The following is a 26,604-nucleotide window of genomic DNA, read 5'->3' as shown; positions in this document are numbered from 1 at the left end:
ATTTTGGCTAAATCTTTACGATATTTAAATATGAAACCCAACACAACACCTCAGTGCTATAATAGTTAATATTCATTAAAACTGTTACGCAGCACACAAAATAATGATGAGATGAAGAATAATTAGAGTGGGTAGTACCTACCAAGCTTGTGCAAAGAGGTTTTCTATGTCAATAAAACAACTCTTTGCATCAGCTCTGATTCGACATCTCTGGGGAGTTTGCTTGAGTGCGCCATAGTCGTGAATATATATAAGGAATATGAGTGTTTAACACTCAAAACAATAGTACGGTAAGCAAGTAGATCACGATGTGTTGCACAAATCAATGGTTCTGTCCATGGGTTTGTTTCGAACTCCCTAAGCCCGCTTACAAATCCGCGCGCCGCGGTGCTGAATAATGCATACTTTAACGCATACATTGTTTCGCAAGAGACCGAATCTGGTCGCGTTAACAAATCATTGTTACTTCAGGCCACTTGTATCTTCGAGTTATTTGATTTTGTTGTATTATCCGCATAGATTTTTATTTAGATTCACTTGTTACTCGTAAGTTAGAAAGATCAATGTCCGGTAAAGTTTTGGGTTCACTCTGATTTGAATTGCAGCATCTTTTTGGGAATTTAGAATGTTACAGAAAGGCACGAACCTTATTTTATTTAATTTATACAAACAATTCAAGAAAACGAACATTGACTATTTAAATTTTATAACAGTGTAATATGTTGAACTTGATCACGGCGCCATTCGACTTCATTCTGCCAATCAATGTGCAATCTAAAACATTCCCCAACACAAACACACAACAATTTTTATTTTTATAAATCAACTCAATTGCTAGGTTAAGAGGTCGTTGTGTTATGTTACGTATTTTACAGCAAACCATCATAATTAAATAGTTGACCGCCTTGATTTCGTATGCGTATAATTTCTTCCTGTCTCATAATTGACAATTGATATTTCATAGTGAGAATCTATGTAGCGGAAGGAGTAATTATCCTATTTTTCTCAATTGTTTATCATGATAACGTGGTGTAAAATAAAAAAATAAAACCATACTTGAAAAAAGAAACAAAATACGACGTTTGAAATTTTAATACTAGAACTGAATTCTTACCCTTTGCACTAATAGTAGTGCTGAGTTCAACCAGAATCAACGATTATCATAACTGAAGTACACCTTTAAAAGTATACATAATTGCTAATCTAAGAGAATATGGCAAGCCTCTAAGATTACCGAGTTGTTGTGGGAATAACTTCTTATCCATCTGTGTAATTACTAACCCAATTATTCCAAATACAGTTTTTGCTACCAAATATTGCGAAAAAATGTTTTCACTTCATCCTGATGAGTTGTGAGACGTTTAAGAGAAATTTTAAGAACAAAATTATGTACTCGAGTACTTTCGAGTTTCAAAATATGCAGCTTAAATTGCTGTTTCTTTTGATTGCGTTGACATAGAAGATTGATTTTGTTACAGCTTAAAGGTGTTATAGACCTGAGTATTTGGTATGAATTTCAATTTAATACCTCTACGCGTTTATGAGGAAATGGGTAGTAAGTTTAAAATTATTAAAAATATATATATTATGTGATGTAACTAAAAATTTATGGTTTTCGTAATTTTTCCTTTATCTATGCTATAAGACGTTGCTTCGTACCAAATTTCAAGATTCTGAGTTCACGGGAAGCACCCTGTAGGTTTTGATTCCCTTGCAAGTGTCGAAAATTTGCGGCATAAACGGCTGTATCTTTTGATTGCGTTGGCTTAGAAGTTTGATTTTTTCACAGCTTCAAGGGACAGTAGACTTGAGTAATTGATATAAATTTCAGCTTCATACCTCCACGCGTTCCTGAGAAAAAGGGTCTTGACAGACGGACGGACAGACGGACAACAAAGTGATCCTATAAGGGTTCCGTTTTTTCCTTTTGAGGTACGGAACCCTAAAAACGCTAAATAAACATAATTAGATAGTATCAAAGTCGCGTTTCGCTGTAGGTCCCTACATATGCTTAGATCTTTAATATTACGTAACTGATTTTAATGCGGTTTTTTTTAATAGAAAGAGTGATTCGAAAGGTAGGTTTTGTATACAATTTGGATAATAATACATGGACCATACATTAAAAAAACAATGGACAAATTATTAATGAAACTCTGATTATTTTAGAAGTTTCTACTGTAATGTCATATCATTGCACCCGTGCGAAGTCGGGCCGGGTCACTAGTAATAGATAATTCAGAAAAAGAAAAGAAATCTATGTATATGTGTATAAGTTTTATTTTTTAATTTGTAAATGGAAGATAAGACAAATAAGTCACCTGTTATAGGTTCTAAAATGTCCTTTGTACTGATCCTTGTACTGATTGACAATACACGATATACAGATGAACTGTAGCGATCTATTTGTATAAGCTGGTTCAACCACAAGAGGACGGAGAAACGACTTTGGCATCGAAATAACTCATTAGTCAAGAAAAAAAATAGGGATAATAAATATACCTGCTATTATTGTTTTTTTTTTTTTATTTCACGTATATTACGACACAACTTAGATGACATATCGGCAAAATTCGTAAAACCGATCACATCCGAATTGAGTACGCCATCCCAAATTATCAATAAAAGATTTTTCATTCGAATATGATCTTTGCACAAACGTAATAACTTGTAATATCATATGACCTAATATATTCGTCAATTTGACGCGTCGATTAACACGCCTTGCTTTCTCTGACGCGTGAATCTATAGCGACGAATAGCGTCGAATGGCGCGATGGGGATCTATTTCTATTGGTCGTGTAAATCGGCAGTAATCGGTTTTATTTTAATTCCATTGCATATTCCGATGCTACATCTAATTTGTGTCGTACTATATCTACGTATTTTCAGACATTTTGTTCCTCGTACAAGTATTTTGTTGATCCAGATTTAGCGGGCAGTTTTTCCGAACCGATACGACATGGGAACTTTAAAAAAAGGAGCGTACTCTTTCCTTAAGGCCGGCAACCCAACTGCAAGCCTCCCGGTGTGGCAGATGTCCACGGCCGGTGATAGTCACTTTCCATCAAAGATTCTGCACATTTGCCACCTATCACATAAAAATATATATAATCTTTGTAATATAAACATAAATATAAACTTAAGTTGCGGCTATATTGTAATTATGTTGTTTTAAAATATGAAAGTGTCAATAGACGTAATTTTAATAGTAGAAAGGTAAATAAAAATACAACTTAATAGTGCTTGCTTACACAATGCTTTATATCAAGTATGCTTTAAGAAGCACTTTTCTTTGATATTCATTTTGTATTATCTACCATATCATTTACACGGTTAAATTAACCGTAGGAGTTTGATTTTGAGTTTCACGCTATTTAAAGATCTTGTAATATCTCTAGTTTGACAAAAAAATAATAATAAGACCCGCTGTGTTTCTTTCGCTGGTTCTTCTCAGATCAGGGTATTTCTTTTTCCGAACCGTGGTAGTGTTTCATTTGACCATTAATAAGCAGTAAGTGTAATGCTTCTATATTGAATAAAGGAATTTGAATTTGAGTTTCTAAAAAAACAAGCATATTATTTTTAATATTTTATTATTAAGTATATTTTTAGAACCAGAAGTAGGTTAACCTCTAAAACAATTATCTTTAATTTAAAATAACAATCAATCTATCACAAAAGAAAAACATTTAGTCTACATATTCACTTCATTTCACATTACACCGTAATAATTATATTCGCGATCTTAATATGTCAACCAAGAATCTCCCGCGTTTTTTTTTAAAGTTAAGTTGTGTGACTTGACGCAGATGTTGTTTGTTTATTCCAACAATATAATTATAAAGTTGAATCTAACTATTATTATTTTTTTACTAAAAATTAAGACACACTTACAACAGTTCATTATAATATATGTACTTTGCATATTTTCTTAAGCTTTTATCCGATTGAGTTTAAATATAGGACAGTTGTCGTTCACACTTGCGTGACTTGGTTTCTAGGATACCATCAACCATTGATAGGTAGCGTGGACTATTTATATCAATTGAAATAATGAATTTGTTTGAAAAAACATTATATACAATGGTGACTTTTCAATTTTTCATACGTTTTAAGTTATTTTAATTTATAACTCCAATAGAATTAGATAAAATATGCAAATAGATCTTTGACTGTTAGCAATGTTATTTAAAAATTGCCATATAGAATTGTGCGTAAGCTAAATATAAAAATGTTTATTTGTAATAGATAATATTATAGTCAATCAAAATAAATGTGACTTAACACACATGTTACAGCCTAAGTTCACAAGATTATGCACTACAATTAAAACGCAACGCCGGCGTAGCAAAACTAGTCATTTTTTCGCTTTCTCCGTTTAAAACTCACTCGATTCGGGATTATCGAACTAGGAAGCGTTAAATCCAGATCGATCGAGCTTGTACAGTGAAAATTTAAACGTAATTAATATAATAATAGTTTGGGGGGGCGAGTATATAACGAGCGCCACGCTACTGGCGCCATTCGCCGCGCGTCTCTCCGCGCATGCGCCCATCTCGCGAGTGACAAGTGACAGTTGACCTACAAAATGTCCGCCAAAATTTACGTAAGTGTCAAAATTAAGTGTAGGATTGTGGTTTCAGAACGCATCCAGGATTTTTCGGATATTATTTTTTTTTTTTAATAGTGACTGTGTTTTGTGTCTAGCGTGGTACCGTGAGCGGTGGTTCTAAACCACACTTCTATGCATATTGTCACATGTTTATTAATTAAGCATTTTTTTTTTTAATAATAAACGAGTAGACCTAGGTACTCCTATTTTACGCTTACATTTTATTATGATGATCAAAGTTGATTAAAATTATAGACTTAAGAAAAAATGTTTTAGATATATTTAAAAATGCATATATTTTTTTTTATAAATATCAAGGAAACTAATAAAATATAAAAGTTTGCAATATTTTCTGTAGTCGAACGGCTTAGACCTTTTGGTTGATCTACGGGTCAAGTGAAGCGGGTTTGTGATATTGAATTGGTGGGAACATACACGCACTTGATGTGTATAAAAATATACAATAACAAATGCCTAACAAGAACTTTAAATTTTTTTGAAAATTAAATTTTTTGTTGATTTTATATTTAGACCTCAAAAAAAAAAGGATTTTTTTTAATAAAAAACTGACCTCAACTAGTTATATGTTAAGGTTAACAGTTGTATAATGACTAATTATTCAAGATAATAAATCATAGCTCTAATTTCCCATTAAAATCAGTATAGTATATTTTATACAAAAAGATTAAAATATTAGTTCAAAAACCATTTATACTTTTTTTAAATATTTTCGAATGATAACATTCAAAATAATTCGAATGAGGGCAGGACAAGAAATTAAGGAAATGTATTTAAGTTTTAAATAAAAAAATCATTTTCCAATATCATACAAAATTTTTTTATCAAAAAATATATCAATATTAGACGAAAATTATTTTCAAAAAGGAATATGTATTTAAAAATATATATTATATAGGAAGACCGCCACTTACTTTTTCTGATTCATTTTATACCTCTTGTAGATTGGATTTACACATTTTTTTTTATAATTAAAGAAAAAAAAAAATCAAATATATCGCTGATTCAAATGAGAATAATTTATTATTCACTATTATATAGAGCTATATAATATACATTTTTAAGCAACTGATTTTCTTGTTATAAATTTTCCAAACTCTTCGGAAGTACAAATTAAATTGCATGACTCCGTTGCATGATTGTTTGCTATACAGGTGAAGTTATTAAAAGTGTAACAAATATTAATACGTAAATGTTTTGCACCAGCTGTCTGCTAATCGCAACTATTTCTTGCAAAAGCGTTAAGAATTAAACATTCACTTTATATTAGTTTCAATTAATGATATTATAAAGTTAGATAATATCTAAATCAAACAAAGTATTTTTTTGTTTTTTAATTATATAGACTAATGTTGTTTTTAATGACAAACACAACCGTTAACGACATTAAGAACACTTTCAAGTAATTTGTGTTATATAAAGAGTATATAAGATATAACATTAAATGAAAATAATTATGAATTGTTTTGAATATTTATGATTTAAATGCTATTATATATTTAATTAGTAATAGCCCTAACTGGTTCAATTGATAGAACAAGTGGATCTTGATTGATGGTCAAGAGTTTAAACTTAGAGCGCCTCACTATTCAACGTACTTAAATATTAAAAAAAAAAAAAATAAAACGATTAAGAAGATATTGTTAGTATTAGTAAACCTATTTATACTGGGCCGAGACGTAATAAAATATGTAACTTTTTACATTATATAAAAATACTAGTTACATATATTATATTAAATTTTATCGTTTTCCTTCCTATCTAATGTTGTTCGCAAGTAAACAATGACTGTTTCTCCAGGCTATGATAATATTTGGTTTACTTCATCGGCTATTTCCCGCTGTTTTCACTTTCGTTGATCGAAAGCGTTACGCCATAAATATTTCAATGAGTTGCAAATCGAGCTTAGATTATTATCAAATATAAGTTTTGCTCTCAACTCTGTTCAAAATATTTGTAATGATTTTGACGACTTTTCTCTGCCCTATGTTATTTATGAAAAAACAAGTGAACTGTCTAAAGTTTAGGCTGCTTTAAGCTAGTCAATGCTATTATATATACCCGGGTTCAAATGTTAGGTTGTATTACTTTTTTTTCTTTTTTTTTTTCTTCTGGTAAATGTCGTAATAACAGTGTAACAGATATTTGACTGGCGCCCAATATGACTGATATCCTATTGATTGCCATCTTAAAACAATATAATAAATAGAGAATACTAATTATAAGTGCACTTACACCACATTGGTAAATTTTAAGTGTCACTCGACAACTATACATGGTGCTTCACAAGTGTGTATGCAAACACAGGCGTGTCATTATACAGTATACATTGCGTATTTACAAGCATTTAGTCAACAAATATATTACCTTATATATGTATGTGTAACAAAAATCTCGCGAAGTAATGTATCATACACATAAACAAATACATTACGTATAAACAGCTTTATATAAGATTTACATGAAATCGATAACGGTTATGTTTTTAAGTATTGCAAATATCAAGACTGGTTTTAATGAAAGCGTTATGTTAAAAATGTTGGTAACAATTTCGAATCTATGATTTATTGCTATGATAAGGCTTTAAAACAACCTTGGTGAATTAGATTTATTTCGGACTGTGATTAACGCAGTTAGAATGCTAACAATTACCGCATAACCTACAAAATATTAACATATTAAAAATAGATATAATCAAAACTTGATATTGCTATTTGGTATCTAATCATTTAATTTATACTTTTAAAATGATTCATAGTGGTACCATCTCCATTCTATATTTATATCTTTTGATTAGCATGAAGTAACGCTATTAGAAGTGGACGGCTAACTTTTCTATGTTTTGTCGTAGTTACAGTTAGCGAAATTCTTCCTTTATACATTAATAAATAACTTTCGCTTTCATTTACATGACTTGTACATTTCACTCTACGTTCCTCATATAAATACAGCCTTATTAATGTAATGATATATTTTATTTTTACACTCACTCATTCGAAAATAATATATTTTTTTCCTGTATCATTTACATTGATTGAATGTATGATTTACTGAATGTAAAGACCGATTGATAATTTTATATACTTTTTATTATTTGAAAGTCATCGCTAATTTTATTTATGTTACATGAAATGTATCATTTAATTAAAACAAAATTTGTCATCATACGTCTCATAAAAGTCCTCAAGTTTTAAATAACAGATGTCTTGTCAGATTTTTTTTTTATTTTATTTACCACATCGATTCAATAACTTATGTAAATATTTAAAAGTACATATAGAATGAATGATTGAATGAATTAATAATTTTGTAAAAAAAGTATTATAGAACAATCAATCAAGCTGTTTAGATTTTTTTAAATAAGGAACTTATTTAAGTGTCGAATAAATTTTGCTATTCTGCATTTGAAATAAGGAAAAGTTTTTATATCTTTACATTTTAGCAAATCGTGTTGCGTTCGTCACGATCTATGATATATCACAAGTGTACTTCCGTTTTCATGAGAACCGGGTCAGATTCACCAATACTCAAAACTTCTCAAAACAATTCCGTGGTTTTTTGCAAGTTATGATAAAAACTGGTAATCGACGCCGACTAAATTATAGTATACAAATATGTGCATAGATATAAGTGCACTTTATTTTCTGATACAGATAATAATGGAAAATATTAAATCCTGGCACGAGTGTCACCGAAAATATGACACGTCAAAAAAAGTTAAGGTTCTACCAACTTGAAAAATGTAATTTTTTTGTCACAATCCGGGACGTGAACCACCTCTAGTCTTTAGAGAGAATTTATAATCAAACCGCGAGACTTACGAACAAATTTGCAAGTAACGTGACAGCAAGGTGAATGAACTATACAGATTTAAATCATGTTTTCGAAATAGAAGGTAGGCGTAGCAAGTTAGAATTCTAGAATAGTTAAGTAAGACCAGTGAATAGATTACTGGACATTTTTTTTATTGTGATTTGATGACGCGGTAACTGGCACGGTCCATTAAATGCTAAATTAGTAGGAAAATATTGTAATGCATCAATACACTGTACATGTACATGTGGTTAGTTTAATTCCGGATTCCCTTAATTAAAGAAGCAGCAATGACTTGAATAATCAGAAGAAAATGTACTTTTACTAAATGGTTATAATTTATAAAGACTGATCTTTATTTATCACTATAAATTTAACCATAAAGCAATAAAAATGCTGCATAATAATTCAAAAGTGCTTACTTGCTTAAAGAATTGAGTAAAAACATTTTTAAGAAATAACATAAATATTTTTGAACATCCAAATTAAAGAATACACTGCCATGTATATCGTGATCAAATTAAAGTATATATTATATAAAATATATAGTTTGAAATGTGTTTTATCCTCAAGGTCATTACGATTTTCATTCTAATATGCCATTAAATATAATTCAAGAATGAGTTTATGAGATAGCGATCGCTAATCTAATAAAAACCAGGTCACTGAAAATATTAACAATGGATTGCATCGATTGAAACTTTATTGTTCTAGACTATATCAAACTTAACGACGATTGTATTTAATCGTCCTTAAATTTAAATAAATAACGTTAAAGAGTTGTCTAATTGCAGAAGACATTGTTTAAAATTTACACACGTCTTGAGAGTGTTATTTTCATTATTATTTCGTGGGGCAATGTACACGGTTTTTAGAACACCTATTACAGGATACTCAAAATTGATTGAACTGTCTGTGTTGCTATACTAAAAAATAAACTTTATCTCATTATTTCTTTATTAATATAAAATAAATAGAAAAACAGTTTAATTTAAACATTTTTATCTGTGAGAATTTTAGTAAACTTGAAATCTAAAGTAATTTAAATATCTTGTTATAAAACCGTATATAAATCCTAACTATAATTCTTATAGTTAAAAATAAACGTGAAATCTAAAAGTAAAGTAAAGTAAAGTAACAGCCCGTAAATTTCCCACTGCTGGTTTAAGGCCTCCTCTGCCATTAAGAAGAGGGTTTGGAACATATTCCACCACGCTGTTACAATGCGGGTTGTTGGAATGCACATGTGGCAGAATTTCGATGAAATTAGACACATGCAGGTTTCCTCACGGTGTTTTCCTTCACCGCCGAGCACGAGATGAATTATAAACACAATGTAAGCACATATATATAGTGGTGCTTGCCTGGGTTTGAACCCGAAAACATCGGTTAAGACGCACGCGTTCTAACCACTGGGCCATTTCAGCTCAATCTCAGTGAAATCTAAGCTGCTATTAAACACAAGATCTTTGCTGCAAATCAGCATACATTATAGAACAATTGCGTGATAAGTACTTCAACGTCATCTTGACGTGGGAATCTGTCACACGTCCCGAGGTAATGAGCCTTTAAGACTTTTGCGTATTTAATATCGAAAATCTATATAAATATTTTTTTATTTAATCTTAAAATATGTTTATTTTTTTATAACTAGATGAAAAACAGGCTTTGTTCTGGTAAAATAAATAAAACTAAATAAAAACAGTTTCTATTTTACTTTTCATATTATTTTCTGAATGCACCCGTAAATATCAAACATGGCGGCCAGTTAAACTTTCATGACATAATAAAGACTTGGCTGTACGGTGTAATAATATATGTCCTTTGCCTTTCCCTCTAAGGAAAGAAAAAAGCGAAAAAAAAAAACATTTCATGACATAATTTTTGACATTGTATAATCTAGGATTTAATGTTGTAATATTTCGATATCGGATTATTGTAATATTTTTCAGATATATGTTGTCGCCTAAATATTTATATATTTTTAACGATTTTTAATTGTGGATTTTAGATTGGGTCAGCACCAGCACAAATTTATTAATAAAGATGTGCAAAATAACTATGTCCATGTCATATCGTCGTTTCTCTTTCGTGTTTTAATAATAAACAATGGCCTTTTTAATTTCACACGGTTTTTGTCTGTCTGTGCGAAGCCCGTCTACAGAGACAAGGCAAAACGTTTTCATGAAAATATACTTTGTTTCTACTCGTAATTATAAAAAGATGAAACTTATACCTTTAATTAATAATATCAATAGTAGTATTTCATTTCTTACTTGGAAATGTCCTTGTGGATTTCACGGTCATTTTCTGAAGAGAATATCTAAGCTATGCAAAACGTACAGTACAAACAAGGCAAGGCAAAAAGAAAGGCCTAAAATAGTTATTTAGTTTACGTGATTTTAAATTTGGAAATTAAGAATTCAAAATCAAAAATCGAAATACTCTTGATTGTACACCAAGAAACACATACTTTATTCACGTTTAAGAAAGATGCACTAGAGGCCTTATCACTAAAACAGCGATCTCTTCCTGACAACCTTAAGTTAGAGGAAAGAAACAGAGATAGAAAGAGATATTGATAAACATAATATATAAAAGCGAAATATATAATCTATATTTTTCTATACTAATATTATAAATGTGAAAGTAACTGTCAGCCTGTCGCTCTTTCACGGCCAAACCGCTGAACAGAATTTGATGAAATTTGGTATGAAGCAAATTTAAACTTCAAGAAAGGACTTAGGCTACTTTTTTGCCTGACACATGACAACCAAAACCCTAAAACGCAAGCGAAGCCGCGGGCGATTACTAATATCATATAGTTTACGAATAAAGTATATTTTAATTTTGGTTTAGTATGGAAATGGACCATGGTGATAGTGACCAGTCATTCGTCAGCCTTGTTCCTATCTACAAGAGTTTATCGTGAATCGAAGGTGAAGTAATAAATACAATTATATTGTATTGTACAATGTTAATCAGACAAAGTATCGGCGTGTTGCAAAATTCTCTTTAGCCAGTTATTACCATGTTTCAATATTTTAAAAGTATTGTTGAAATTTTTAATTTCTTTAATTGGGTTGGTTCGCTATTTGCGGAGTATATTGTACCGACTTTAGGCGGTAAACAGATGTAGAATATATTGACGACCTCCATGGTCGAGTGGTGTGTACACCGGTTTTCATGGGTACTCCACTCTGAGGTCCCGGGTTCGATTCCCGGCCGAGTCGATGTAGATGACCATTAGTTTTCTATGTTGTCTTGGGTCTGGGTGTTTGTGGTACCGTCTTAACTTCTGATTTCTATAACACAAGTGCTTCAGCTACTTACACTGGGATCAGAGTATAGTCTGTGATGTTGTCTCATATTTATTTATTTATTTATTTATTGCATTCTATTGATGGACAGAGATCGGATGCTTCGAGCTTTATTAGTGGGAGGACTTTGTACAAGCCCTCTTGAAGATTTTGGAACATTTATCAGTTATTCTATTATCAAATAGTCATAGATAAAATGTATCAGTGGAATCAAATTCGTGAGAGTACTTTCCTTTTTACGATATTCATATACGTAATAAATTTACTAACTGTAAAACAGTAATAACTGAGTTTCTTGTCGTTTCTTTGTAGAATCAACATTGCGTACCGGTGGTAACTTTATATTATATACCTCATTTTAAAAGTATTTTATAGTCATTATTGTCATTTTACCAAAGATGAAGTTGATTGTCGAATATTTAGACGCAGTCTCGGTCAATTCGTTTTGTATTTTTGTATATAACCGTCTATCTATAACAGTTATTCGTGCATAAAGGTTTTATATATAACAGTTATCGTATTCACTAGTTTTTATAGTAATAAACAAATGATCGTAGAGGTCAATGATGCATGTAAACATTTAATCGTCTATGATTATAAAAAAAAACAATGAAAAACGTATACAAAAGGATTCCACGGACGTGTACTGGTCACGCTTGTTCTTAGCTTCGTGAGTACAACACGGGTTTCCTGATTAACCTTTCGGCCTTGGGTACTTGTTTTTTCTTAAACACTTCCTCGCGGTATAAATTTGTTATAAATGGAAATGCAAGTATAGATAAAAAAGTTGTTCAACTGTTTACTTAAAGTAAACTAAATGAATATTTATAAACGATAGGCGAATGAGTAATATGCAAGTATATGTTCTTCTTTTTTTTAATAAATAATGTAATAATTTATGTGCTGAGTGATTTTTAAATATGTAAACAGAGGAAATAAATTACTGAATTTATTTCTGAAATAAATTCTCACAGCTATATTTGTATTTTAACTAGCTACGACGCGGATATACATACACGTATATAATACTGACTGTATTTATATGTGCAATGTACCAATAAAAAAAAATAAAAGGTTCTCGTTAGGGAAATTGAAGCTCACGGCTTTATATTAATGGGACTTTCTTTTATACTATGCAGAAATTAAATTTTATATGTGTATACGACATATTTTGATCGATTAGTAAACATATAGTAAAGATAGCCTGAACTTCAATTCTACTGGTATATGTATTTTATGAGTTTCATATTTTATCAACAGTGCATTTGACGACCTTAAAAGGCATGTTACGATCATAGAAACAGGTTTATATTTTATACAAACGTAATGAATTGTTCAATATGCAATTACTTAGATATAATTATTTTGTAGTCGATAACATCATTTGTTCCCAAGAAACTCTAACAAGGATACGTAAAAAGAAATAATGCTTAGATATCCTTCTAAATCTGTGTGAATTTCGAGATGTAGGAAATTGACAAAATTAATATCTCTATTATGAAAATGTATTGCTATTTTTAACATATCGTGCATATGCAGCGGCCACAATTCCTCAAACTTAAAATTCAAATTGACTATTATATCGTGTGAATTTTTGTTAATTAATGCAAAGAATGATTCATTACTCTTTTAAATCTCGTTACGGTTTAAAGCAACCAAGGTTGCGACAAAATGAAGACAATGGGACCTTATCGTTAGCTTTGTGTTCTCTAGGACATAACTTAGGGTACCTAAGCTTAATTATCACGATTCATAGCACAGTCGGTGAATTGGAAACTTCAATGTCGGGGATAAAAACGATGTTATTGAAAAAGATTTACTTAGAAACGTATGATAATACATCTTTGTTAATAGTTCTTTAGTTTAAGCAAAAAATAAATAATTAATATAAATATGTAATAATTAGTTAAATAAATAATTTATATATCATTACTTTATTTTAAAGATTTCTGTTTTAAGCCAAAATATATAAATATTTATAAATTATTTGACATAAACAAATCAAATCTTCAAGTTGATTGTTTTGTTAAGATTTGAAAATATTTTAAGTCGTAGATCGAAAAAATTCTTACTTTTATTTTACTCACCAGCTTTATACATATATAGAATTAAACGTACATTTATAAAAAGTAAACTATGTGTTTTGGAAGAAAGGAAGCAGAGGTATAATAGAATAGAGGTATAATATGTTTAAACTATAGTTAATGAAATAATTATCGTTCACGCAGCAAAAGTCACGGGTTTATAACGAATAATAATAAATGGTTCGCTATGCATGGTGCAAGTTATTAATTATACATAGTTTGGAAAGCAGCGGTGCGTGCTCTGATGTTTTGTAACAAGCTTATTGTTTAATGGTAATCAAGTTTCGCGTCTTTGATGTTTAAAACGTTTACTCATGAGTTTAATTTGCTATTGTTATATCAAATTTTATTTAAAACAAATAACTGCTCATAAATTTGCTGCATATAATATTATAGATTAAAAAGCGTGGACTTAGTAATTATTGACTTTTAGACAGGATAAGTACTCTGTCGTTAATATGGTGGAAAAAAGTAACTACTCAGTTTCTGACCGGTTCTTCTCGCTAGAGTCTACTTTAGAATCCGTGGTAGGTTTACATTTCTTGCAACTCTGTAACATGACGATTCTAGTACTTTTATAAGTTAGTTAAAAATAATGTTCGTATAATTACTGAGTTCATGGTTGATAGCAAGCCTTGGGTGCGAACGATCGCTGACTGGATTTTTCTTTGTTATGTTGTATGTAAACAATCACAAATTGACAAAAAAAGACCCGCTGAGTTTCTTTCGCCGTTTCTTTTAGGTCAGGGCATTTTCTTCTACTAATCATTGGTAGTTGACAGCTGACAATCAACAAGTATACACTTTTATATTTAATAAAGTTTTGATAATTTGATTTGGTACTGAATTTCGATATCTAAAAAAATCGATATATATATAAAAAAAATACTTTTAAATATACTCCATAGTTAAAGGCAGACAAGCTACATAAAGATAGTGATATAAATGTACAAATGAAAAATTAAAACTTCCTTTAACACTTATATCTTCCTCGTAATATTAAATACAGGGAAATTTAACGTAATAAAGCATAATTTTTAGGTATTTTGATGTATTGTTTTCTGTCAAATGATAATTTCATGCTGCAATGACTTTTTAGTTGTTTCCACTCATTATGAGTTGTTTACGACTCACTATCATGCAGTTATACAACAAAGCATAGTCACACGCAAGTACGTAACACATAGACACACATACAGACCACTGCAGTTATCATTATGTAAATGTATAAAAGCATAAAATAAAATTAAGAGCTATTTGCAAAACGTTTAATGTGTGATACTAAAACTAACTTCGGAGACCGGTTTTGCACGGATTGAATAAGTCAATACATAACATTTTTACATCATTATATTTCAATTGGTCGGAATATTTTTTTTGACAACTAATGTACAAGAAATCGTAATTCCACCAATTTACACAAAACCACAATGAATTATACCCCCTCACTTTACCATGATTAATTCCGTAAATCGCAGAAAAGTTTGGTAGTTTCTTTGAGGTCTTTTTTAGACTGTGAGGTATAATAATGCTGTATAAATTGACTCTATGACTGACAATTCGATTATTTCGTAACACGAAAATTTCGTAACGATTATTTTTCCTCGTCCGGACACGGGAGGAATTTTGAACGACAACGCAACTGTATATATGTATGTCGGTATTTCACAGAATAACACAAGATGAATTTTAAATAAAAAACAATGAAATATCAAGTGAATTTGTATCACTGACCCGATTACGTTTTAGTTCGTGATCTTGATGTATTTATTTATTCGTTCAAACATATTTATACTTACTCATCTGTAAGTTACAAGTGACATGATCTCTAACGTAATAATTATAGACATTTGTAAAATATTCGGAATTCAATTAATCAAAACAAGAAAGAACTTTAATTTATTTGGAGTCGTCGTTAAAAATTCTTAGTACTATTGTTCTCTAGGTTGTATATAAGGCGCATAACATCTCCGTTACCAAGTTCAGTGCCGTGCTGGTTACATAGGCATACCTAAATGCGGTGCACTACTAGCCATTAGGCTCGGCATTGGGCATTACATATATATGACGAGGAACCGGCAAGATTGTTTGGTTCGGGTCATAATCTTCGTTATACATATTCACAAAATAAGAAATAATACAACAAATTGATAACTGGAACATCGTCTGTTAATTTTTACACTATTTCATAGGCGGCAACATCAATCCTATCCTTCATGACAGCTGTACCTTGTATGTTTAACATGACAAACGATTGACCTCACTGCCCATCCAGAATCAAATCTAAGATTTTTCAATTATCTACTTGGTGGTAGGGCTTTGTGCAAGCCCGTCTGGGTAGATACCACCCACTCATCATTTATTCTACCGCCAAACAACAGTACTCAGTATTGTTGTGTTCCGGTTTGAAGGAGGTTTGAGCCAGTGTAACTACAGGCATAAGGTACATAATATCTTAGTTCCCAAGGTTAGTGGCGCATTGACGATTTAAGGAATAGTAAATATTTCCTACAGCGTCATTGTCTATGGCTAATGGTGACCACTTACCATCAGGTAGACCCAATGCTCGTCCGCCAATCTATTCCATAAAAAAACCAATAAAGGAAACAAAAAAAAAATTAAAAATTTATTAGCTGACGCAGTGATATATGTATATATACCATAAAAATAAATCAGAGAAAGTAATAATTATCAAATAAATCTGAGCTAAAATTTCTCACAGCTTTCTATAAGCAAGTTTCCATACAAACAATACGATAGAAAGCGTTTGTTTTAATAATCAATGTGATGAAAATGAAGATTAGCATTCGGATTTAAATATTTATATCAGTTTAGAATATATATTATATTAAATGGAAAATTTAGTTGAGGTAGTGAAGAGTTTGATAAGAAATTTATTAATTAGTTTAATATAGTTGTTAAAGGTATACAACTTGAATCATGGATAATATTTCTAGAATATATAATAAGACCAGTAAAACGATAGCTGGTTCATTTTACGCTCAGATAATCGCTATTCAATGAGGAAATGCAGACATTCTTACCAGAATTCCTAGCGGTTATGTATATTAACAGTAGCCATTTTTATTTTTGATCTAAGTTCTCAAAATTTAAAAAAAATACGCGTTATGTTTACTAAGAATTTAATCAGTACCTACTAATATTATAAATGTGAAAGTAACTCTGTCTGTCCGTCCATCTGTCGTTCTTTCACTATCATATCGCATAATGTGATGAAATTTGCTTCATAGGCTTTTGATAATCAAACCCCTAAAACGCAAGCGAAGCCGCGAGCGAAAGCTAGCTTTCATTTATTTGTGAGTTACACTTGGCATGTTTAACAATCCTGTTAGTTATACAAAGTTACATTATAAAAAATACTCTATACTATTTTACACGTACACGAAACAACAGATTTGACGAAATAAACAAAAAGCGTATACTGATCTAGTGTTACGAGTTGCTCTACATTCTGCCCTTCGGACCGGTTGTTACGAGTAAACGATTACACAACCTCGTTACAACTACACTCGAAACCAGCTGTGGACAGGTTACAGATTAACATTTGTATTTCATAACAAAAAAAAAAAAACAAAATAGTTGACGTTTGTAACTATAATTGACAATTTTTAGCGACACTGACGTAATGATTTCCATAACTACATATGTAGGTATATGCTTTTAAATAATGTATTATACATTTGAATTCGTTAAGGAATTTGATTTAATCAAGAATTTTTAAATTTATTTATTTTGTTAACATAAGAATTAACAACATTAAATGCTTAAATATATATATACAAATAGAATTTTTTGTACATTAAATTAGACTAATTACGTAAAAAGTAATTAAAAATATGCTTAACCTTGTTTTACGTACAATATCCGTAACAAATGCGTATTTTATTTTTTTTATTTTTAAGAAATAGAAAGCTATGAGGCGAATGAGAAACCTTATAATGAATAATTATAAAATAATTGTAGTCTGTAACTTACATTCTTCTTATAGTAAATATACTTTGATTATTTATATGTCTAGATATGCTATTAAAGTTGAACGCATCAAAAAAGTACACGCACATTAAAGCAGTATAACATTTGGCGCTTTTCAAGCGTAGCTGGATGTTATAATCCAGATAATAAGGTATTATCTGTGCCTTTAAGCCCATAAAAGTTGTTTTATTTGTTTTGTATATTTTGTAGTGCGAGACTATATAAATTTTTGCTCCAAAGTTGGACAAAAGACCTTTGTAAATGCGTTGTCAATCAAAGGTTTTAATAATATAAATCTATATAACACTATATAAGACTGTTTTGGCTGCAATAATAAAGTAGTAGTTATTACTTGGTTATGTTAAGAAATTGTAATAATATTGAAAAGACCATTTCCTTCAGTCTTTTAAGGAAAAATATTTTTATCTAATTCGGTATCTATTATAGCGCCTAAATATTTTTTTTTATTAAATAGACACAGACAGTCTAATGGTCCATGTTATAGTTAGTGGTCACCACAATCCGAAGACATTGGCGCTGTAAGAAAAATTAACCAATCAAGAATGCGCCACTAACCTTGGGAATTCAGATTATGGCAGTAGTAACACCGACTTACTCAAATATTATTATTCTAAATGACAAAATATTCTTCACACTTTAAAAGGTTGATATATATTCAATTAATGAATATTAATTGTTGAAAAAGAAAAACTACTCAGTTTCTTGCCGGTTCATCTCGGTAGAATCTACTTTCCGAACCGGTGGTAGCTTCACTTAATTGTTAAATGACGATTCAAATGTGCTTGTAAAAGCCTACTTGAATAAAGTATATTTTGATTTTGGTTCTATAGAGCTAAACAATATTTGGCTTAATTTTTCATTATTAAAAACATTATTTTGCGTTGTACGAGGGTTTAAATTTTATAATTTAGTATTCAATTGTACAATGACAGTTACGAGATGAAATTTAGAGGCCGTTCGTACGAGACCGCGGCGTCTGTGCGGACACATTGTAGTTTTCTCTCACGAATTTTTTTCTAGAATTATTTTTAGTACACAATGTCGGTAGTCGTAACACTTTATTTTGAAGTTGAGACTTTCGTAATATATTTCAAAAGTCTGTTCGTTGAGTGTCACTCGACTTTTATGATAAGATTTTGACATTATATAAATAAAAAAAATAATAATATTTTTTTTCTTTTTACAGGTAAGTACGAGAGGATAGTAATAATTGAACAGCCTGCTGTGACATCATTGAGTATGTACGAAAATGTATGACACAAACATATATATAAGTCATGGTCCCAATAAATACGTTATTTGAATAGGGTCTTTTAAACTGTCATTTAAATTGGGATTAGATTGGTAAAACACCAGAAGCAGTTCTTTTTTTAAATTTAAAATCTATTCAAGCTCTTTGTCACTTTAAACATTATTATTAATGGTTGGATATGTTTTATTTATTGAATAAAAAGAGTTTTATTACCTACAGAAGTATGTAATATGCTCATCATATATACTCTTGTATATCATATACCTATTAAGAAGATTTTGATCCTTTATGGTTGCAATAGAAAATCAATTACCTTTCTTTATAAAATGAAATGGAAAGTGATTACTGTATATTGTAAAGCAGATATAGCAATGGATTCTTAAGAACCAGTAATGACAAATAAAAAGATTGTAATGTGTATATGATCCGCAAGATATAAACGAGAAGAATGTTGTTTAAAGACACATGACCGTAAATATCCATTCATGAATTAAAAGTAGATGGCCTGTGCGAGTAGAGATATGTCAGTAACCTTAACGATTCTTCCGGCGACATTTTTATGTGGAATGTACTTGTAAAGACGTTACGAAGGGCGCTCATTGCGACACACACCTAATGTATCTGTGGTTAGATCAATGTAGAGTATAGTGGGTACAAATCTTGGACTTTAGAGTTTTCATTGTCTTAGTTTTTACTTTTTAATTATTCATCTAGTGCAAGTCTTGTGAATTTTCATTGATGAATGAGTACGTTGAAAGTTAGTCCCTTATTTGATAAATACCACATTTTCGCAGCGTTGAAGTAACTTTAAATCATATGTAGAAATATATAAATTTAGTTATAATACTATAAAATTGTACGTAACTATATCGAAATGTATAATTTCGAGTATATGATGACATTACAAACTCACTTTTGAACTAAGGCGTTAGGTTCCTCATTCCTAGTACATTGGTCACATTGACTTAACCTTTCAACTGGAACACCATGTTACTGAGTATTTCTCTTTGACTATATTGTAAAATATATGATTGGTGGGTTATATTTTTCTAGTCAGACTTGCACAAAGTCTACCTTTGAGTAAAGTATACTAATTTCTTTTTTCACAATAATTTCAAACTACACTAAAAAAAAATAGAATTACGAAAAAAATCAACTTATAAAAATTCTCTGAGAATATAAATTATCAATTAAATTCGATCCCATCAAATATTTCATCCCTTATTGTATCATCTTTAGGGATCGAAATTTGCGCTTCAAATTTAAACGCGAAATTTGCCTTTCCAAATAAAATTTATATGCATTTATAAACTAGTCTTGAGGTTATTTAATGTTAAAAATAAATTCCATCTAGAACTTGTTACAAAAAACGAAAGTCAAATGATGTTAAATCGATACCATGTAATATGTATATGTATATATTCAGTTATATATACGTCTGCGTGTCTACAGCGGACATCGTCCGGCCTTGGCGATATCCTTTCTAAAGCCGGAGTATTATTCTAACCTTTTGAAGAATGTAGAGTAATAGCTGAAGTCGATAAGTACAAAGAAATTCCGAAGTATTAACGATTTTGTTGTGAATTCTTTTAATTTTATATGTTTAATTAACTCCTAGCACACGGAAGACTTTGTTATTTGTATTTAAAAAAACATTTGAAATAAATTTAATTCAATTTACAAGAAATGGGTTAACTAAGCTTAAAGTTACAATCAGATATTAATACCCTGGAAAACCGGCTAACTCAGTACTAATTGATACGAGCTATGCTTGAAACATTTAGTAATGTTTTATAAATAAATACCTATTTATATATCCTGTATGAAAATCGACGAATAATTATTATACATTTTAATTTGATCCGAATTTTTTATAGCACAATATTCCTTTGTTTTATTTTATTTTTAATATATTATTTAATTTCATGATTCAAATGTGAAGCATTTATTACTGAATCGGAAGCTTGGTGTTATAATATTATAATTATTTGTCTTTGTACATTTAGTTTGGTTAAATGAAATATCAAATTAGTTGTTAATAATTACATAGTATAAAACAAAGTCGTTTACCGCTGTCTGTCCCTGTGTATGCTTAGATCTTTTAAATATCGCAACGGATTTTGATACGATATATTTTTCATCAATAAAACATGAACAATATAGTGAAGTAACAAGAAAAAATCTGTAGTATATTTAGTATGAGCATTGCACCCGTGCGAAGCCGTCATCGCTAGTGGATAGGAAAGATTAACAACTAGCCGTCTGTGCGTGGCTAATTGTATTATTATTGTTAAATATTCGTATTGTTGTTTTTGTCGTGCCTTTAAAATAAACATGCGTCTTTAAGAGCGGAACTCTATTTGATATTTGTACTTTATGTGATTCTAATTATACGGTTGAAATAATACGTCACGCCGGCACGTAACACAAAGTATTGGCGGCTGAATATCTAACAAATAGGCACAAAGGCATTTACACGGAGTCAAGTGGTTGAACATACCATAAAAATACATTAATTGTTTGACGCAATCTGTTAAAATGCGAGAGTTTTGACTTCAAGTAAACTTACTAGTTGGGAGGTATGCAATACTTTTTTTTATGTAATAGGTTGGCGAACGAGCATATGGGTCATCTGGTGGTAAGTGGTCACCATCACCCATAGACAATGACACTGTAAGAAATATTAACTATTTCTTACATCGTCAATGCGCCACCAACCTTAAGAACTAAGATGCTGGGTCTCTTGTGCCTGCAGTTAACAGGCACAAACCGGAACACAACAATACTACTGTTGTTTAGGGGTAGAATATCTGATGAGTGGGTGGTACCTACCCAGGCGGGCTTGTTCAAAGCCCTACCACCAAGTAAAAGTACTTGTATTGATTATTTAGTTATTTTATAACGGCGAATAATTATGTATTGTACCGCGGACGTAGCATTAACGCAATACTTTTGATGTTTACACTAAACGAGTGATTAGAAAATAATTTAAATTAGTACGTCAATATAGTACTGTATGTGCTCTTCTATCAATAGAGGTTTGCAGACAATTCCACCACGCTTCCATATTAGTTGGTGGGTTCAAATATAGTAGATTTTTCATTATGTTATTATTAAAGACACATTAAGTAGCGTTGGCTTGAACCTGCTATCTTTGATTAAAGTGTAAACTAACTACAGAGCCATATCGCCCTTTTGTAAGCGAGTGAGTCAGTGCAGCCAAGCCACTATGAGCAATATAGATCAAACATTTTCAACTTAGGATCAGAATAAATTACATAGACACCTTTTACAATCGGGCGTTGTTCGTGCGCCCACTCGGCATCCATAAAATAAAACACAATATTTGATATTCAATATATTATGTGTAGTATTGCAACATATTCACTTAACTGGTAATCGTATACTTTGCTTATTGTTGCGGCTCGCTTCCGGTACTTTCAAGGTTGTATGAATTATATATCGCGAATATCAAATAATTATAGCTGGCAGCTGAAATGTTAAAACGCGTGGGTTTTAAATGATCGCGCGTTCGAATCCGCGCAACTTAGTTATCACATATTTAATGAGTGATTAACACCTCATAACTACAGTCGTATAAGAAGATGCCTACTCCTAGCAATATAACGTTTGTGGACTACATTTAGAAGCCCTTTCTATCTTATTTACTTTATTTTAATAAATTATATTACATTGCTTGTAAAGTATCTCCAAATAGAACTGTTTGTAATTAGGCTTTCAAATATTTGTATAAATATACTTTATTGTTGAAAAATATTTTAAAGTCAAATACGTATATTTTCTAATTAAATCCTTTTTAATGAAAATCCTTTATTACATAGTAAAACATAATCATATAACAAATTTAATTTTTGAAATCATATATAATATTGCCCATGGACGTAATTCTTTTTGAAGTAATATTTTATTTATAAGCTTAATTACATTTCTGCCAAACAAACAGACGGACGCAGTGACCATGACTGTAGTCGTGGGCACGCGATAACCGTAATATTTTACTTACATAATTAACGTAACTAATGTACGTAATAACAATTGATGATACAATAAATTAGCACGCAAATATCAAGGTATATCGTAATCATCCAATCAATAACACTACCGCCGTATCGCCAAAACTACCAAGATTATTTGGAAAACTAGTTGTTGACGTTTCACTCGCGTAGCCTATAATCCTTGGAGTTCAAGTTTGCTTCATAACAAATTTCATCAAATTTGTTTCATTAGTTTGGTAGTGAAAGAGCGACAGACATACAGACAAACAGAGTTACTTTCACATTTATAATAATAGTATAGATTTCGACCAAAGATATACTATATGACTATAGATAGATCGGATAGGAGGAGTAACTTTGTATGACTTTTACCCATACAAAATCGGGATGGGTAGCTATTCCATATTTGGCATCGCATTGGCAATGCAAGAATCAGAATATCTCTCCATGTTATATGAGGACGTATAATTAATAATGTTTTAAACTTATTTGTTAAATTTAATTAATGCGTTATGCGAACGTGTAGGAAGCGCGTTGCAGTCTTTTATATGAAACATTTTTCACGTTTGTATCGTAACGCGTAGCATCATCTTTCATTGTACATCGCAAGTTAAATATATTATACTCATTGTATCACGCTGCTTCTCTCACGTTTTAAGGCTTTGGTTGTCATGTGTTAGACAAAAAGTCTATGTCCTTCCTTGTAGTTCGAATTTGCTTTACACCAAATTTCATCGATATCGGTTCAGCGGTTTGCTAGTAAAAGAGCAACAGACACACAGAGATCAATTTATATTTATAATATTAGTATGTATTATATTTTTATATAACTAATATATATGATTATTATTAATAAATTTTGACATTGAAAGTAAATACAAAATCCAGATAATATACCAGTAAAGTATCAAGACTCTTTCAAGACCTTAATGATAAAAAATCTAAGATTATACAAATAGATAGAGTTAATATCCGTGCGATATGAATAAATAAAATTATAACTAAAATAAAAGTATATCATTTAACAATGCACTGTTTTTTTATATACAGTGGAATAATTCCATCTGTCAAGGTCGACGAGTAATATCAAAGTAGAGGCGGCGTCGCGAATGTAGAGCGGAGATTTGCATAATTAACAAAGTGAAATGGACATTCCGATAAGTCGACCTTTCAAAATATTTAAGACATCTTTTAACACGAACACTCGCGAAATTCTGTTAAAAATAGCGTTTTAAAGAGAACTCAATTCATATCAAGAATGTATAGAATATGGGTACTTTGCATTCTATGACTAATAAAATCTATATAATATTTTAAATTAACATGATTATTTTTATTATTACACTTATTAAACACGGGATAATTACCATGTTTTGTATGTCTTATGAACAAGACATTCGTAGATAATGTCGAAATATAGGTCCACCGAATAAAAATAAAAAAACATGGTAAATATGCCGTATGTAATAACTGTAATAATACACTACACTCAAATATAGGGAATTTTATTTTATTCAATTACAAAACGACGGTTTAAGCTGCGATGAAACGAAAAATATACGCTTTTTCAAGTTTTACTATATGTCTCTTTCCCATTTTTAATTTATTTTTGTACATATTTACATATTTAAGGAATTCATGTAAGCAATTCCTAACCTCTGCTATATTACTTTTTATCGATCCAATCTGGGGTTTTAACCTCGTATCTATCCCTATATTTAACCACTGTACCCATTTGTATGATTAAGTAAAAATAGGAAACATAAATATATATTGTTAGCATGTGTACAAAACTTTAGTATAAATGTGGTCGAACTGTCAAGGCTATGCGTCCAGTGAAAGTGCAAAGCCGGACAGCGGCGCGGGCGCAGATTAATGATACCCAAAGGTCGAGGTCAATTTGGCTTTATTTCGTATCATACACAAGTGATTGATATAACTCGTTTAATGGCGTTGAGAAATTACACGAGATTATCAATCACGTTTTTTGTTTTGTATTTCTATTATTGTTGTTAACGATATGGTTGAATCAATCAGATTGTTTTAAACGTTCATTCTTCATTCGATGTCTGATTCATTCTTATCAATTATGTATCAGTGACAAGTCAGCTATTTTTTGAAATATCAATCATAGTCTATATATCAGAGAATATTTTATTAACATAAGAATAACATTAAGTGCTTAAATTACATAATTTATTATGTTTTATATTGTTATAAAAGTTATTTTGTATGTCAGTATATAGTTTTTTTAAGAGCTGTTCAGTCTATTTATAATCTTAGAGCTGGACACTCCCTTCGGTATGCTTTTAACAGAGTAGGTTGTTATGCTTGTGTTACAATACGTATGTTATGTTTATTATTAAATTTAATATTTGATCGATAAAACGTTGATTTTCATTTGTTTTTTTTTTTTAAACGATAAAAGTCATACTAACCTTTTTTATATCTCCACGTGTCAACTTGACAACCAACTTAAATCAAACTCACTATTGTTACAATTTAATATAGAAAAAATAATATATGCAAGTATTTAAAAATAGGTGAGTGTATGGCAACCTAAGCAATGTTACTTAAAATTTAAATAAAGCCAATAAGGAGACAAATTTAAAAGTCATATATTTCTAAAATTTGTCAAAATAAATGTGTTATCTCTAAGACGTGTCAAAATAAAAATGTCATTTTCAATTTTAACCAATAGAAATGCTATATTAATTAACGACAATAACATTCGATGCCTAAAAAGCCGTCAGCGTTTACCAAATCATAAAATTCTCTCACATTTGCATATGCAATGTTTAAAAAAGTCAGTTATTCCACAATATAATTGTCCTTATTATTTTAGTATCGACGGTTGCGCCAGCATTCATGATGCAAGTTTTCGATGTGACTGTGAGAGTCTCGTCCGTACCATCTTCTCAAGGCCTTGAACTTACTCTACAGAAATTACATAAAAAAATCAAGTGTTTCGATAAGAAGTGAATACATTGTTAAACGATTCTTTTTTCCGATAGCGTAAATTATACCTTAATAGTATATGAGTAATCATTTCACATTGCATACTTTATGAGATGGCCCAGTGGTTACAACGCATGCATCTTAACCAATGATTGCGGGTTCAAACCCAGGCAAGCACCGCCGATTCATGTGCTTAATTTGTCTTTATAATTCATCTCGTGCTCAGCGGTGAAGGAAAACATCGTGAGGAAACCTGCATGTGTCTAATTTCATCGAAATTCTGCCACATGTGCATTCCACCAACCCGCATTGCAACAGCGTGGTGGGATATGTTCCAAATCCTCTACTTAATGGAAGAGGAGGCCTTATCCCAGCAGTGGGAAATTTACAGGCTGTTACTTTAATTTACTTTTACTATTACTATTAAAGAAAATTTTTGACATCACTTTTTAAAATTTGAATGGACAGACAAAATTGTATTTCACAAACCGGACTGCATTTTTAAAAGAGTAAC

General features: G+C 30.6%; 1 protein-coding gene across 1 annotated transcript in view; it reads left to right on the top strand.

Moving 5' to 3' along the window:
- The first annotated feature begins 4,459 nt into the window (after positions 1–4,459).
- LOC124531844 (E1A-binding protein p400-like) overlaps positions 4,460–26,604 on the top strand; it is a 45,114-nt gene continuing 22,969 nt past the window's right edge. The window contains exon 1 of the mRNA XM_047106385.1: positions 4,460–4,609. Coding sequence (XP_046962341.1) covers positions 4,592–4,609 — 18 coding nt within the window. The 5' untranslated portion in view covers positions 4,460–4,591. The remainder of the gene's footprint in view (positions 4,610–26,604) is intronic.

The sequence above is a fragment of the Vanessa cardui genome, chromosome 8, assembly GCF_905220365.1.
Source record: "Vanessa cardui chromosome 8, ilVanCard2.1, whole genome shotgun sequence".
In the NCBI taxonomy this organism is placed as follows: Eukaryota; Metazoa; Arthropoda; class Insecta; order Lepidoptera; family Nymphalidae; genus Vanessa; species Vanessa cardui.
This window is presented reverse-complemented; position numbering and strand designations above follow the sequence as displayed.